General features: G+C 38.8%; 1 protein-coding gene across 2 annotated transcripts in view; it reads right to left on the minus strand.

The window, feature by feature from the left end:
* The window catches only part of tub (TUB bipartite transcription factor), a 124,408-nt gene extending 109,906 nt beyond the window's left edge, over positions 1-14,502 (minus strand). The window contains exon 1 of one of the 2 annotated variants that reach the window (XM_067442838.1): positions 14,302-14,502. In XM_067442838.1, coding sequence (XP_067298939.1) covers positions 14,302-14,363 — 62 coding nt within the window. In that variant the 5' untranslated portion in view covers positions 14,364-14,502. The remainder of the gene's footprint in view (positions 1-14,301) is intronic. The other variant, XM_067442845.1, reaches the window with a different exon arrangement.
* Positions 14,503-15,763: the final 1,261 nt, after the last annotated feature.

Raw genomic sequence — 15,763 nt, forward strand, 5'->3', positions numbered from 1 at the left:
AAATGCATATCACACACAAATATTGGGTAAAATATTCCATAATCATCCTGCCTGTTACCTTTTGAAACAGCCTTGGTGTTGGGATCGAGAATTTGATGCCTTAAAATCAATGCAAAATGTTAAATCAAATAAAAGGTTCACACTAAACGCTTTTTTCCCCATTCCACAGCACTACACCCCACCCCCCACCCCACACACACAAAATGTAAACATGCTGGACGTACATCTTAAACCGTTGTGCTCACGTCTAACACCTTTTGCAACATCTCTCGCATGAAACAGCGGTCTAAAACCACAGTGCTCAAGTTTAAAGTACTTTTTTTTTTTAATAACACACTCAATTCACAATTTTAACAGCAAAAACATGTTTTGTGTTAACCACCCCTATGTAGGTACCCCACAACAGTTTCAAAGCTATTGACTACACTGAACATGGCTTTTCAAACTAATGCCTTTTTTAATTTGAAAAAGCTGTTTACTCCCACACAACTGACTACCTTCCAGTACAGAACATTAATCAGGCCCCTCAGATTTCATGGGCAGAAAGGTTCAGAGGTGAACCGAAAGAATAAAAAATAAATAAACAATGAACACTACTCAACATGCCTTCAGCCTGTTTTGTCTTAATTATTATCCATCATAATAGTTATGTATTTCCCCCCGTCTCACTGTTAATGTGTGGATGAGTATTAACTGTTCGTAATTAAATCGACCTGCATTCGGCCAATTAGAACTGATTTTGACGAGGCAAAGAAGACTATGAGCTGAAGGAACATTCCTCATATTTTATGCTATAGGGACATTGGGGGGGAAATCATCCTGCTCTCTCTGCTGCTTTAACCAATTCTGTTTTAAAATATTCCAGCCTGTGAATGCATTTCCCTGGTGAACTCCACATCTCTGACTCCGAGACAGTAATTAGAGCAGTGCAGTAGTCTCTGTTCTGTGCCCCTCTACAGTCCTTGGGGAGAAAGGGCTTATGCAGCATATGCTTCCTTTATGTGTTTTCCACAAACAACTTATGTTATTTATGAATGTAAAGTTTATTTATTAATTATGACATTTAATTATATTTGATGATGTATTTTGGTTTTTCGAAAACATTTTGACAGTTTTCTAAATGTTTCGATATGTAGATTAATAAACTACTTCATGTGTAGCAAATAAATTGGAAATATTGCACTACTGCTCAATTTTTTTCTCAAATGGTTGCTCACCATTTATTTGATTGTAAATACAGTAATAACAGTGAAACTGTCACAGTGTCTAGCTGTTGTGCCCTAATTGTCCCTAGAGGGCACTCCTTCCCCTTCCTCAGCAACACTGCCATGAACTATTTTCTATGCTGCGTTCCACCCCACTATTAGACACACACTTGCGAACTTCCCTAAGCACTTCCCCTTGGGGGATCTCTGCCACCATTTTGAAGTGCGTTCCACTTTGTGAAGTGGACAAGGGAAGTTTATATTGACAGACCCTTAGTCCCTCGATTTTGACCGAGTCTACTTCATATGTACAATTCAGACAGCTTCATATACCACAATGCAACACGATTGTGACGTCACCACATTTCGCGTTTTATTTACCCCACCACAAACAACTCCATGATATTTTAATTATTTTTAAAAACATTTAAAACAACCCAAACACACCTATATATAGAGTGCGCATTAAACAATTTCATAAAGGAACAAAATAAATAATAAATACACTAGTGGATAGTGGATCCCATAGTCCCAGGCTCCCATAGAATCCATAGTGGATTCCAAGTGATCAAGGGCTTAGGGCGTTCCAGTTCAGCTCATTGCAAAGGTCCCGCCAGTAGTGGGCACTCATGCAACATATGCAATGACGCACAACTGAGTGAAGGAGACGGAGGGGAGTTAGTGAGTGAAGGGCATAATAAAAACGAACTGGAACGCAGCACTAGTGTCTTTGTATATATATTTTCCTGTCTGTCCACTAGAGAGCAGTCTTCCCTACCACGGTGTCTCTGCCATGGCCTCTATTTCCCAGAGTCCTTTTGCACAGTTTTTATCTGGGTTGATTGTCCCTAGCTGGTTCTCATTTGTATTGCTTGTCTGTCCAGTTTAAGTGGTTGCATTTTCCAGAGGTTTTGTATTGTCAAGTACTGTACGGCTTGTTTGAGATGCACCTTTCCTCGCCTGAAATGAATGCAAAACTAGGTGGCTGCAGTGAAGGGAGGAGTGAAAAAAGTGCAGACAAGCCGGACAGTTCTCTCTTCTCGTATCAGACACCTATGAGATCAGTTGCGGATATCGCAGGATTCACAATCGTGCGCTGTGTTGATGATAAACTGGATGTAATTTAAGTTCTGTTGCTTTTATATGAAAATAAATACTAAAAACAAGACACCCAGAGTTTTTGTTATTTATTCATTTCCATTCAAAAGACAAGCATGGCAGACCGCCCTCGGACACATTTCTTACAGGCATCATGCTGATCACCGGTGATCGGTTCTTCGCAGCTTTTGCTCACCTCAAACGAGCCTGTTCTTACAACTTTATTTCATATCTCTTGTGGTTTTCCAGCTTGGCCTGTCATTTGGATTTCTCTTTTGCCTTGACCTTTGGATTCTGTTTTGCGGAGTAGTAGAAAATAAGTGCTCTAGGAACATTATGCAGCGAATGCCAGCCTCGCTTTCATGCCTGTCATGGTGCTAATCTGAACAATGTCTTTTATTCCCGTCACATGCCCCTTCAGAAATTATTCAAACATGCTGATTTGATGCTCAACATTTCTTATCAATGTTGAAATTAGTTGTGCTGCTAAATATTTGTGAAAATCATAATGCATTTTCTCCAGGATTCTTTGAATATATATATTTTTTAAATAACATGACATGTTTTTTTTTATAATACTGTAAAAATGTAAATGTCACATTTGCATCTTTACTGAATAAAAGTATAAATTTAAAACCCCCACATTTTTTATGGTTGTGTATATCAATTATTGATTTGAACATAGTTAAGAAAAGAAAGCTACAGATGTAAAATTATTAAACCTGGTGCAAAATAATATTTTTCTAATTTGTATATAATCTTTCAAATGCACAATGATACAATGTACACAAGCATAAATATATTAAGCTGTCAATATTTTAATACAAATTAAAAAAAAACTGAAATAAGCAGTAGCAATGTGAATTATTTGAACGGTGACCCAATAAAAAAAGAAATTACCCATTATAAGACCATTAGCCAAGACATGAGCCAAGTCCATAAGAAACAGAAGAGCATATATTGTTAAGTTGCAGTGAGTTGGAGGTTAAGATTCAGTCACTGGTGAATGGTTACCACAGAAACTGGTTTCAAATAGTCTGAGTCTATGTCAGAGGCCAGACCAGAGGGACAACACTTACAAGTATGTACCGTATAAGACAAAACAACAGATTTGCACCCACACTTATACAGTACACAGTCACACACAGCATTGTGAACAGAATCAACAAAGAGCCTTATAAATCTGCTCCCCTGTGCCAGACTAAAGTCTCTAAGCTCCGAGAAGTCGATAGGAAGCGAGCACACTTATTTACTTAGCCTTACATAAATTGCTCAGTTTAGATGTCTGTCTGCATAGGTTGACCAGCATGGACATCCTCTAATTAACCTGATGAACAATCAGCTAAAAAAGCTATATGTTCAAGGATTTCAACAAAATGTAAAGCCACAAAGAATATTTTCTATCATGTTGTTACTAGCAAACGTTTTTAACAAATCAAAATCAATATGATTGTCATGCCACTCATGCAACCATTTTTTGATAAAGTGGGCCTCTGGCTATTAACGCTCTCACTAAACCAGACATCCCGGAGGTCAGAAAAAGGATCGTTAGCATCTCTTTCTCACGAGGGAAGATGGAAGACAGGTCATTTACTGAGGGTGCATGCAACAAGCCAACCGCGGTTGAGATTAAAGGGTTAGTTTACCCAAAAATGAAAATGATTTCATTAAAGTTGCACTATGTATTTTTGCAGTAAAATATCCAAAAACCACTAGGCCAGTGTTACATATTTTATTCAGTTGAGTACTTACAATATCCCAAATGTTTCCAACTATTTGTAAATTGTGAGAAAATTGCTATTTTAACCAAGGACACGGGACGTGTCAGCAGAGCGTTTGAGGGAGTCGCCAGTCAATTGCGTCATATCTGCGTTACCCTCAGGTTTTTTTTGGCAGAAGCGCTTTACTCTTAGTAGTGTGAACAAGTTACAGCAGCGCCGAGCGAACGCACAGAGTAACATCATAACATAATTTTAAACACACTTAAATGTATCATAATAAACAGAGCTGCATTACCTTATAATCATGATCGGAAAAGCAGAAATAGTGCAGGCGCCCGGCGACTGTGTCCCGTCCCGTCATAATAAAATTCCCGTTGCTCGCGAGCCATGTGTTTGTATAACAATCGCTCCAGCAGCCGTGCTCAGCTCCACAACACTCAGTCCATACTACAGTAACGTTAACAGCCGCATTAATGAACGTGATTTCTGCCCGAGTCCTATTTTCCACCGGCTGTGAGGTGAAGACCACATGTCCCAAGATTCTGAGCTTAAACTTGGCGTCATCAAACTACGCCTTTGTTTTGAATAGTTGACCTCTAGCGGACAGAAAGTTGCATAGTACACCTTTAATTACTCACCCTAGGGCTGCACGTTTTCAAGTTTTTCATTAACTGAGGCCCTTAGCGATTAATACTCGGTTAACCATAGTGTGCGTCAGGGTTATTATTTTTAGTTTATTAATTTGACGACCGCCATCTCCGTAGTGAACGTGCCTATAGAGAGAAATGCACATCATGGATTACATAAACAGAGAGTAGCCTATTTCTTTTTGTTTTAAATTGTTAAAAGACATTTCAAGCTTTCTTAAGATATATTTCATGTCTGTGAGGCGTACGCTGAGTTTCGTTAAATTAGGATGAGATGCGCTTCAGTTCACGAGCAATGCAAGTGGCCGCGAGGGCGCCTGCATGATTAGGGCATGTAGTAAAATATGCAGCCGAGAACGATTCACACAGCGTTTGACTCGCGCGGCTGAGCCTCTCCCGGCAGAGAGTTCAAGCATCTGTGGACTCGTTCCTTCAGCTCTGGCCATCTTGCTTTCAGTCCGCGATTAGTTTTTTTGTTTTCTTCATTACAGTTAAAGTAACCTCTGCTTTTCTCTAGTCATTCACAAGTTTCTCACTTCAAATTTTCTTTCTTCTGATCCGTTATGCACAGCGCGCGCGGCTCCCGCTCTGCTTCTGCCCTAATGCGACTTATAGTCCAGTGCGACTTATGTTATTTTCCTCTTCATGACGCATTTTTTGACTGATGCGACCTATACACCGGAACGACTTATAGCCTGAAAAATGCGGTAAGCACTGCATTGCAATACTTGCATTTTGCCCCGTCACTCTCATTTTTAAAGTGCTCCCACGCTTTCTTTGCCCGCTTAGAAAGCTGGTCATGACTTCTTCTTGTGGATATTACAAATGTCTGGGAGCACTCTGGCGGTCTCTAGGGGTGCAAAAATATATTACAACTAAATTCAAAGCACGTCATTGACGCCACTTAACCGAGCAAAATGTTTCACTCGGTTACGCAATTTTTAACTGTTAATCGGTCAATCGGTTAACCATGGACACCCTCATGTCATTGGACATCCGTGACCTTCGTTCATCTTCGGAACACAAATGAAGATATTTTTGTTGAAAGCTGATGGTTGAGAAAGGCTTCAGAAAGGCCTCCATTGGCATTCAGTTCATTCCCACTCACAAGACCCATAAAGGCACTAAACACATCCATACAAAGTCCATCTCACTACAGAACAATAATTTTACAATGCAACGAAAACAGTTATGCGCACGAAAATCTAAATAACGACTTTATCCACCAAGTTATTGACGTGAACTTGACGCATGCGCGAGAATATGACGCAGATCCGACGTTCAGATACGTGATCTGGAAGCGAGGAGGAGCGCCACTATCGCGTGAGTTCACGTCAGAGACCTACACGGAAGACAATAACTTGGTGGATAAAGTCATTATTTAGATTTTTTGCGCACAAAAACTATTTTCGTCGCATTTTCAAATTATTGTACAGCCCCTATAGTGAGATGGGCTTTTTGTATCGATGCGTTTAGTGCCTTTATGGGTCTTGTGAGTGGGAATGTACTGAATGCCAATGGAGGCCTTTCTGAAGCCTTTCTCAGCCATCAGCTTTCAACAAAAATATCTTCATTTGTGTTCCAAATTTGAGCAAAAGTCTTACGAGTGTCCAATGACATGAGGGTGAGTAATTAATGAAATATTTTCATTTTTGGGTGAACTAACCCTTTAATGAAAATGCTAACAGTTAGCTCTCTCTCTCCAGGTACCACAGTCATAGACCTTCTCTGTGGCAAGAAAATTGAGAACATTTTCCCCTGATCAATCTCAACAATCTTACTAGCTCTGAGCAGAGATGTGAAATTAATCCCACAAATCAAGCATCTTCTTTAGAGAGAGTGTGGCTTCACATAAATGTCATGCAATGGTTCCACTCATCTGTCAGAAGAACACAGTAATGTTCTGTGTAATTTATGGAGCGATTAAACCCTTTTGCAATTCATTCTGTGAGCTCCAGTGAATGTTATGAAATGCATGTGCATCCCACCGATCCCAGTCTTCTTTTTTTTTTACTAGTAAGATTTGTGAAATAAGCATTAGATGACTGAACCTTCACCAAGCGCTGCCTTAACAACTGTTGCCGTATGACATTTTCTTAGACTAGCTTCTTTCTAATGTAAACAAGTCCATGGAGGAACTGCATGTCTGACAGGGCACACAGGCTGCAACCGAAATGGCATATTCTTTGAACAGGTACTTCTTTTGAACAACTTTACTTTGCAATCATTAAAAAAAGTATGTTTTATAAGATATAAAATGTGTAGTGAATGTAATCCGGAGATAGTACATTTGTCATATTGTCGCTGATGTAGTTTCACTGCTGTTCACAACTAGAATTTTGCCTTTGAACTTCTGTTTTTGGAGTATCTCTGTATATTTCTATGGCACAGCTTTTGAAAAGTCCAGTAATTAGCTGGTGAAGTGGATTTTAATTATTGTAGAGTTTATGACAGCTATTGTGAGCATTGTAATGTTTAAAGTGGATGTCATACATTTCAGTAGCCTGGGAAGATTTTAAAATGAACGGTTCATTCTTAAATCCTTAAGATCTTCCCTTCATGCTGTGAAAATACAAACTGGAAGACGGAACACAAGTGCAGGGGCGGGCTACAAAAGTTCTATAGTAGAAAATTATTCAGAATCGGATGCAGCCAGTGGTCTCAAATACTTTCCTACACTGTAAACCTTAAGGCTTAAAATACTTAATTGGTTTGAGTAGCACAAACTTAAATTAAACAAATTAGTTCAGTTAAATTAACTGATATGAGTATTTAGAACTTTCTTTTGAGTTTGCAGCACTGACAAATTTCAAGTAAACATTTTTATTTCCTAGCATGCTTTGCCCATGGCATTCAAAAGGGCAAATAAAAGCTAAAATTAAGTGTAATAAAATGTTTTTTGTGCAAGATTAATGATAAGGGAGATGTAGTTGTTTTTAATGTTGTGTTATGCTAATTTAGAAGAGTGGTTAATGTGATTTTCGGAGAGTTACCGGTTTCGTTGACAAGTGGTGCATACTGCGTGCTTGGTTTGAGAGCAGGTAAGTAACATGTTTTAAGCTGCTGTACTCATTCAGTAAAAGCTATGCCATGCTGTTGTTTACATGTTAGCAAATTAGCAAGTTGGCATTTTCTGAATTAGTTTGTAAAGCTACACTGTGTAACTTTTTTAGTTTATTCTTAGCTAAAAACACTTAGTTCTTCCAAAAATATATGTGCTCATTAATATATATTTACTTCTTTCATACATACGGGTGAGGTGTTCGAATGCTGGTCGCCATGTTACCCCTCCATCTTGAAAGTACATTAGCCAAAGAGGGACATAGCCGTAAATTCAAGCTTTGCCTTTCACGTTTTAACACTCGATGGCACCGTGTCGAATGTGAAGAGGGGGATTGCCATGTTAATCTTGGACTAAATCGGCCACCGTAGGAGTTAAAACGAAATTGGAATTAAGAGGAACAGAAACTATTATTCCCTGGATGGTCATATACCTTTTCACCGCTAGATGGGGGAAAATATCACAGTGTAGCTTTAAAGCAAGCAAAATGTTTTGTAAAAACGTTTTTAAAAAAAACTCATTCAACTTTGACTTCTGACAGGGTTTACAGTGAGGTAAATAACTAATTTGATTATCAAGAACTCAAAAAAATATTTTTCATTAAATAAATATTTTATGTTAATTGCTTATAAAATGTATGAGTTAACTAACTCAGTACTTCAAGCTATGAGCAATTAACATGCATGAGTGCTACAAACTCAAAACTATGTATAGGATGTTCTGCGTAGCAACAGTAACAAAGCAGCAGGCTGAGCTTAGCAAAGAGTCAATTACATGCATACTGTGGATTGCGTACTGCAATGACTTAAAAAAAAAGTAGGAATAAATTATCAAATCTGCTTAATAGCCATTGTGAAGCATCTTATCAGCTTCCTAATGAGATCACTTGACATTTATTTGGATAATTAGAGCAGACTCCCCTCTCTTTGACAGAAATATAAAAATGCTTAACTACGTCTATTGAAGTTTGCCTGTGCTGAAAACAATCTGCACCAAACACCTTGCTTTTACAGTGGTGCTAATGGGGACACAGGGTTGTTGATTAGACTGCCTGAGAGCAGCTTCAGACCTGATGAGGACGGTTGACAATTGTAATGCCTGCATGAGCGGTGCACTGTAATCAGCGCCAGTTCCAACTTACTTTAAATCCCAAACTAGCTCAAGGTATCATTTAGCTGAACTAATGGTAGGTAGTGGATAAATTAAAATGAGAGGGAAATGTCCTTACTGCATTGCTATTTGAAAGGATTATAATCAGTCGAACAAAACATTGTGCTGCTTTGTCCCCATCACAGCTCAGCTCTGTATTCTCTGCGTATCATACAGATAGAACTATGATCTGGGATGTACTCAAGCCTGATGTGCTGGCAGGTATTGTCTCTTTTATCCATTCATCAGAGACGGTACTCAGTGATGGATAGTATTCCCTTTGTTTGGAGGAGAACCACCAGCTGTTCTCTGAAGCACAGTCTTTGCCATAGGAACACTTCCTCCATTTACCTCTGTGCCCTATTACCCACATGAATCCACAGACACTGAACTAGTGAGATGGAGGGTCAGATGCTGCGGTCGAAATCATGTACTTTCAGAGTATGTATACCCCTCCTCGAGTACTGATGAAGAGTGTTTTTTTGTTATGCAGGTGTGTAACACATAAATACAATCCAAGACTTACTACATCTGTTATAGTGGCATTGTCCTTTGACCAAACATGTACAGTAGTAGTAATAATAATAATAATAATAATAACCAAAAATTTAATTTGTATTAGATTTGTATTATATATTATATATATATATATTATGTGATGTTATATATACATATATATATATATACATATTATATATATACAATGTGACTAACCAGAATAATCAAGGTTTTTCGTATTTTTTTTATTGCTACGTGGCAAACAAGTTACCCGTAGGTTCAGTAGATTCTCAGAAAACAAATGAGACCCAGCATTCATGATATGCACGCTCTTAAAGGGGGGGTGAAATGCTGTTTCATGCATTCTGAGCTTTTTACACTGTTAAAGACTTGGATTCCCATCCTAAACATAGACAAAGTTTCAAAAACTAATGTTGGACGTTTGATGGAGTATTTCTGTGTTAAAAATACTCCTTCCGGTTTCTCACAAGTTTCGGCGAGTTTTTTCGAGTATGGCTCGACTTGACGTTAAATAGATCGGAAGGTCCTTGTATGGGCTGTACGGGCTCTTCTCCCGGTAGGGTGCGCGCGCGCGTAACTAGAGGGAGAGAGAGGAAATGCACGCCGTAAACACTCAGGTGCAGATCCAGTCGTCCGTGGACACTTATGACGCGCCGCGCTCCACTTTATTCCTATGGGTGACGTCGAGCGACTTCAAAGCTTCAGCACAGCATTCCGGGAAGGCAGCGCTGCATTTGAACCGATTTGAACGCAGAAATGACGGGAAGCTTCAAGGCATCGCTTCAGTCGCGTCGCAAAGTGGATTTCCACGGTCACTGCTGTCACAGGCCTTCACCAAATCATACCAAATAAGTGTGTTTTTGACAGAGCGGTCCCAGCGATAAAGTTCGGTCCTGCTTTGGAAGCAGCCGGTGAGTAAATCAACTTCAAATGTCTCTGCTGTTGGCTACCGTCGCATGAGTAAACATCAGTAAACGATACGATCGCGTGCTTCGTCATTCAAATGCGCTAACGGTTACTCCATTGTTGTTCTGTATAACACTAGTCTGACTCTGACGTGCAAAACCGTTTTGCTTGCTACCTCTAAAGTCTAGTCACATACAATAGTCCATAAACCGAATCATGTCCTCATAAACTGCGCGTAAAGACACACAAAGGCCCCTAAATACAGTACATACCACAAAGACGGACATCCTGATGTTGCCGTTTCTCCTGTTCAATTTATTTCAGCCTCAGATTTGATTGTGGATCATTATCTGTTTTAGCTGAGATAGATGGGTTTCTCCACGCTTGAGGACGTCACCGCTTTGGGTGTGCTGGTCATTCTTTAGCTCCGCCCACACGATACGCCTCCAGGCGCTCGGTTTTTTCCGGAAAGACTCGGTACAGCCCATATTTCTTTTATAAATATGATAAAACGAAAGACTTTTCGGAGATATGAAGGATGCAATACTACTCTACAGGTACTCAAGATTGACATGAGATTGACTGGAACTGAGTGTTTCACCCCCCCTTTAAGGCTGTGCAATTGGGCAATTAGTTGAATTAGTTGAAAGGGGTGTGTTCAAAAAAATAGCAGTGTGGCATTCAATCACTGAGGTCATCAATTTTGTGAAGAAACAGGTGTGAATCAGGTGGCCCCTATTTAAGGATGAAGCCAACACTTGTTGAACATGCATTTGAAAGCTGAGGAAAATGGGTCGTTCAAGACATTGTTCAGAAGAACAGCGTACTTTGATTAAAAAGCTGATTAGAGAGGGGAAAACCTATAAAGAGGTGCAAAAAATGATAGGCTGTTCAGCTAAAATTATCTCCAATGCCTTAAAATGGAGAGCAAAACCAGAGAGACGTGGAAGAAAACGGAAGACAACCATCAAAATGGATAGAAGAATAACCAGAATGGCAAAGGCTCAGCCAATGATCACCTCCAGGATGATCAAAGACAGTCTGGAGTTACCTGTAAGTACTGTGACAGTTAGAAGACGTCTGTGTAAAGCTAATCTATTTTCAAGAATCCCCCGCAAAGTCCCTCTGTTAAAAAAAAGGCATGTGCAGAAGAGGTTACAATTTGCCAAAGAACACATCAACTGGCCTAAAGAGAAATGGAGGAACATTTTGTGGACTGATGAGAGTAAAATTGTTCTTTTTGGGTCCAAGGGCCACAGGCAGTTTGTGAGACGACCCCCAAACTCTGAATTCAAGCCACAGTACACAGTGAAGACAGTGAAGCATGGAGGTGCAAGCATCATGATATGGGCATGTTTCTCCTACTATGGTGTTGGGCCTATTTATCGCATACCAGGGATCATGGATCAGTTTGCATATGTTAAAATACTTGAAGAGGTCATGTTGCCCTATGCTGAAGAGGACATGCCCTTGAAACGGTTGTTTCAACAAGACAATGACCCAAAACACACTAGTAAACGGGCAAAGTCTTGGTTCCAAACCAACAAAATTAATGTTATGGAGTGCCCAGCCCAATCTCCAGACCTTAATCCAATTGAGAACTTGTGGGGTGATATCAAAAATGCTGTTTCTGAAGCAAAACCAAGAAATGTGAATGAATTGTGGAATGTTGTTAAAGAATCATGGAGTGGAATAACAGCTGAGAGGTGCCACAAGTTGGTTGACTCCATAGCACATAGATGTCAAGCAGTTTTAAAAAACTGTGGTCATACAACTAAATATTAGTTTAGTGATTCACAGGATTGAAAAATGTTTGTACAAAATAGTTTTGAGTTTGTACAGTCAAAGGTAGACACTGCTATTTTTTTGAACACACCCCTTTCAACTAAATGCCCAATTGCACAGCCTTAAGAGCGTGCATATCATGAATGCTGGGTCTTGTTTGTTTTCTGACAATCTACTGAACCTACTGGTAACTTGTTTGCCACGTAGCAATAAAAAATATACGAAAAACCTTGATTATTCTGGTTAGTCACATTGTACTGCTATTATTTTGAACAAGACTGTATATATGTTTAATAATTAAAGACTGACATAATTAATGACAGAAATTTCATTTTTGGGTGAATTAAGTATTACAATTTATGTAAAGAAATGCCAGATCAAAGACCAGTTACAATTCAGTCTGCAAATATTACATTGACGTCATCATTGTTGGTCAAATTGTTAAAAACCCTATATTATATACCCGTATATAAATGGACAGCTCCAGTTCCATGGCCTTATGGGATAGCAAAGTGATTGCACACTTTAAAAAATCATTTGGCATCTATTGTTCACCAACTGATTCATAAATATTATATACACTGGCCAGCCCCCCCCCAAAAAGTTTTTTTTGGGGATTTATATCAAATTTTTAAATGGACTGAAAAAATGAAATATTTGAAATTCCAGTCAAAACCCAGGATGTGATTGGTATGCCATGACTGGTCTCTCACTGCTCCCCGGAGGGACTACAGAAAGATGCGAGGCTAAGGCTTTGTTGCATTTCTCCGTGGGGTATGAGACAGTGAAGCAGGATGAAGCTCATTCTTTGCTTGAATATGCACACTTAGTAAGCAAAAGTGGTTTGCTAAATGAGTTGAGCATCTAAAAACACTGCACGGCAAGATAAAAGTCAGATTTGAAGAGGCAAATGCTTGAGAGTCAATGATTGGTTCATTATTGCACTGATTATTATGTTTCTAGCATGTTATATTGATGGAGTGTGCAGCTTTTATTTCTTAAACAACCATGTAAGTGGTAACAACTAATGTCAATGTCAAGATTCCTCAGGCTCAAATTGTGAAAGAACGGTTGGAAGGGAGCATGAAGGATCATTTTCAAACATGAATTGGCACCTCTGAGTCCAGACCTTAAATTCATCGAAGGTTTTGGGATGTGCTGCAGGAGACTTTACAGACTCTTGTAGCCTATTGTCGATACAAGATCTTGACATTCTTTCACAATTTGCGCCTGAAGCATCTTGACATTGACATCCTGGAATATGGCCATGATGTGTCTTCCTACATGGTTGTTCAAGAAATTAAACGCTGCACACTCCATCAATTAGGGTTAGCAGAACTGTTGTCTAACATGCATGCAAGAAACAATCCCTGAAATAATGATCTAATGATTAAATCTTAAGCATTTGCCTTTGGTTGGGCAGTGTATTTAAATGCTCTAGCCTAATGATTTAACAAACTACTTTTGCTTACTATAGAGAAGTGTATTCAGGCAGAGAATGTGCTTCATATCCCTGCTTCACTGTATCATGCCCCATGGAGAAATGCAACAACGCCTAAGACTATAGGGGATCTTTATGTAGTCCTTCTGGGGAGCAGTGAGAGAGCCATCATAGCATACCAATCACATCCCGGGTTTTGACTAAAATTTCAAATGTGTCATCTGTGGTTCATAAGCAGAGGCACTGAGGCATATGTTATGATGCCTGTAGAGAATTGGGATGCTGACAGTGAAGCTGAGAGGATGCTGACGCTATAGACTACTAAATACACGAGAGATGCACTGGAAAGAGCACGTGTTGACATAGAACCGTGACGTTTGGCTCACCAAAAGCGTTATTTTAAAATAAAAATTATGTTTTATATTATGTTTCCTTTATGTGGTACTGAAGACGTTCAATTCACCATTCAGAAAAAAAATCTACTCGCCGTTACAAGCACCTTTGTGAAAATAGAAACCGAAATACAGCATCAGGTTAACAAAATATAATTTATTTTCACTGAAAGAAGCCATTCGTTGTTTTTCCTCAGACGAATTACGAACTTTGTACACAACTTCGGTCGTTAAAAGCAGCGTCTTTCTCTCACCGTCATGAACCACTGGTCTGGTTTGCTCGCTCGCGTATCTCGTCGCGTTTACTTTACAAATTATTTAACACGCACATAAACATAGGGTTTTACAGTATGTTTACAGGATGAAGGCGTGCTTACCTGTCATAACTCCATCGACTGTATGACATGCTCTTGTTGTTGCTCAATCCGTCCATGGCCATCTGCAGACAACAAATGCCGATTATACAGCGACGCCGAGCCGTGTAGTATTGTTGGTGTCTTGTGTTAAATCCTCCGTCTTCGCTACAGTGAACGTCTTCAGATGTTTCTAGTGGGAGCTGGAACTGAAGCCTTTGAAAACCGTTTGGTTGAGGGGTTTAAAATAGGTGGACTGAACCACTGGCTGTGAGAGGGGAAATGTCAGTTGTTAAATTCACTATGAGCGTACACGTTTAGAATAAGATTATTTTCTTGTAAGAAATATCAATTATCCGCTTTTTGCTGGCAGAGTTACAGTGGGAACCTTCCGTTTTTTAGTTTTAAATTGGAAGCTGCCAAATGACTTTTATTTCTGTTGTAAGGTAGGGTAAGCTAAATGGTAGCCTAAATGTTGCATCGAAACTGACAAACTGTTCAGAAAATGAGCATTCGTGATAATCTGTAATATTCCTAGCACAGTGCACGTGATGATAGGCTACATCATCCAAGATAATATTTGGGGAAATACATTTAAATGCTAAAGTAGAAAAGCGGCACTATATTTTAAATTTAGACTGTCAATGTAAAACAGCTATGGTAAAATTTTAAAATAAGTCTCATTTGTTAACATTAATGCATTAACTAACAATGATCAATGTTTTTAATAACACTTTTGTTAATGTTAGTTAATAAAAATGTTAATGTTCGCTTTAGTTCACAGAGCATTATTGTTAACAGATAGCCTACATCTTTTGATCTTAAAAATGTAGTAAATGGTTAAATGAATTAGGCTTAACATAAGATTATAAAATGCTGTAGATGTTCGGTTCATTTTTAGTTTATGCTAAAGTTGGCAAATTAAACATATTGTGGTACCTAAAATATCAAGTAAAATATTTAATGTCAAATTATGCATTTTGACAAACTCCCAAAGTTAGGCCTACACTCTTCTGCAGCAATTGCGAGGGGATAATCTTTACCTTGTTCAGAGTGCAAACAATATTGGCAGATTACAAATCTAAATGGATGTCTGTAAATTACAAACTTTGTCACACACACACAATATTGAATCCAAGACAAATAGTAATTTGATTCACTTAAAAACTGTTCTGATTAATCTTCTTAAATGGTGTTATGTTCAAGTTGCTTGCAGTAGCTCTGTGTCTTTTCTGGAGCACCAACAAATTCAAACAAATATCTATTAATAGAGGAAGAGAGAGGGATCAGTTAGTGGTTTGCCTATACAAGTTTTGCACTCGGTTAAATTGACTTAAAAGGTGAGAGGTCTGGAGCCAACTATCATTCAGTAAACTGAAACTGATAATGTGGACAACATCACTTAACCAAAAAATACAGATTAGAACAAAATAAAATTGACTCAAATATCATTAAAATGTTTGAAGTATAAGAGCTTTGGTTCTAG

Source organism: Pseudorasbora parva, chromosome 1, assembly GCF_024679245.1.
Source record: "Pseudorasbora parva isolate DD20220531a chromosome 1, ASM2467924v1, whole genome shotgun sequence".
In the NCBI taxonomy this organism is placed as follows: Eukaryota; Metazoa; Chordata; class Actinopteri; order Cypriniformes; family Gobionidae; genus Pseudorasbora; species Pseudorasbora parva.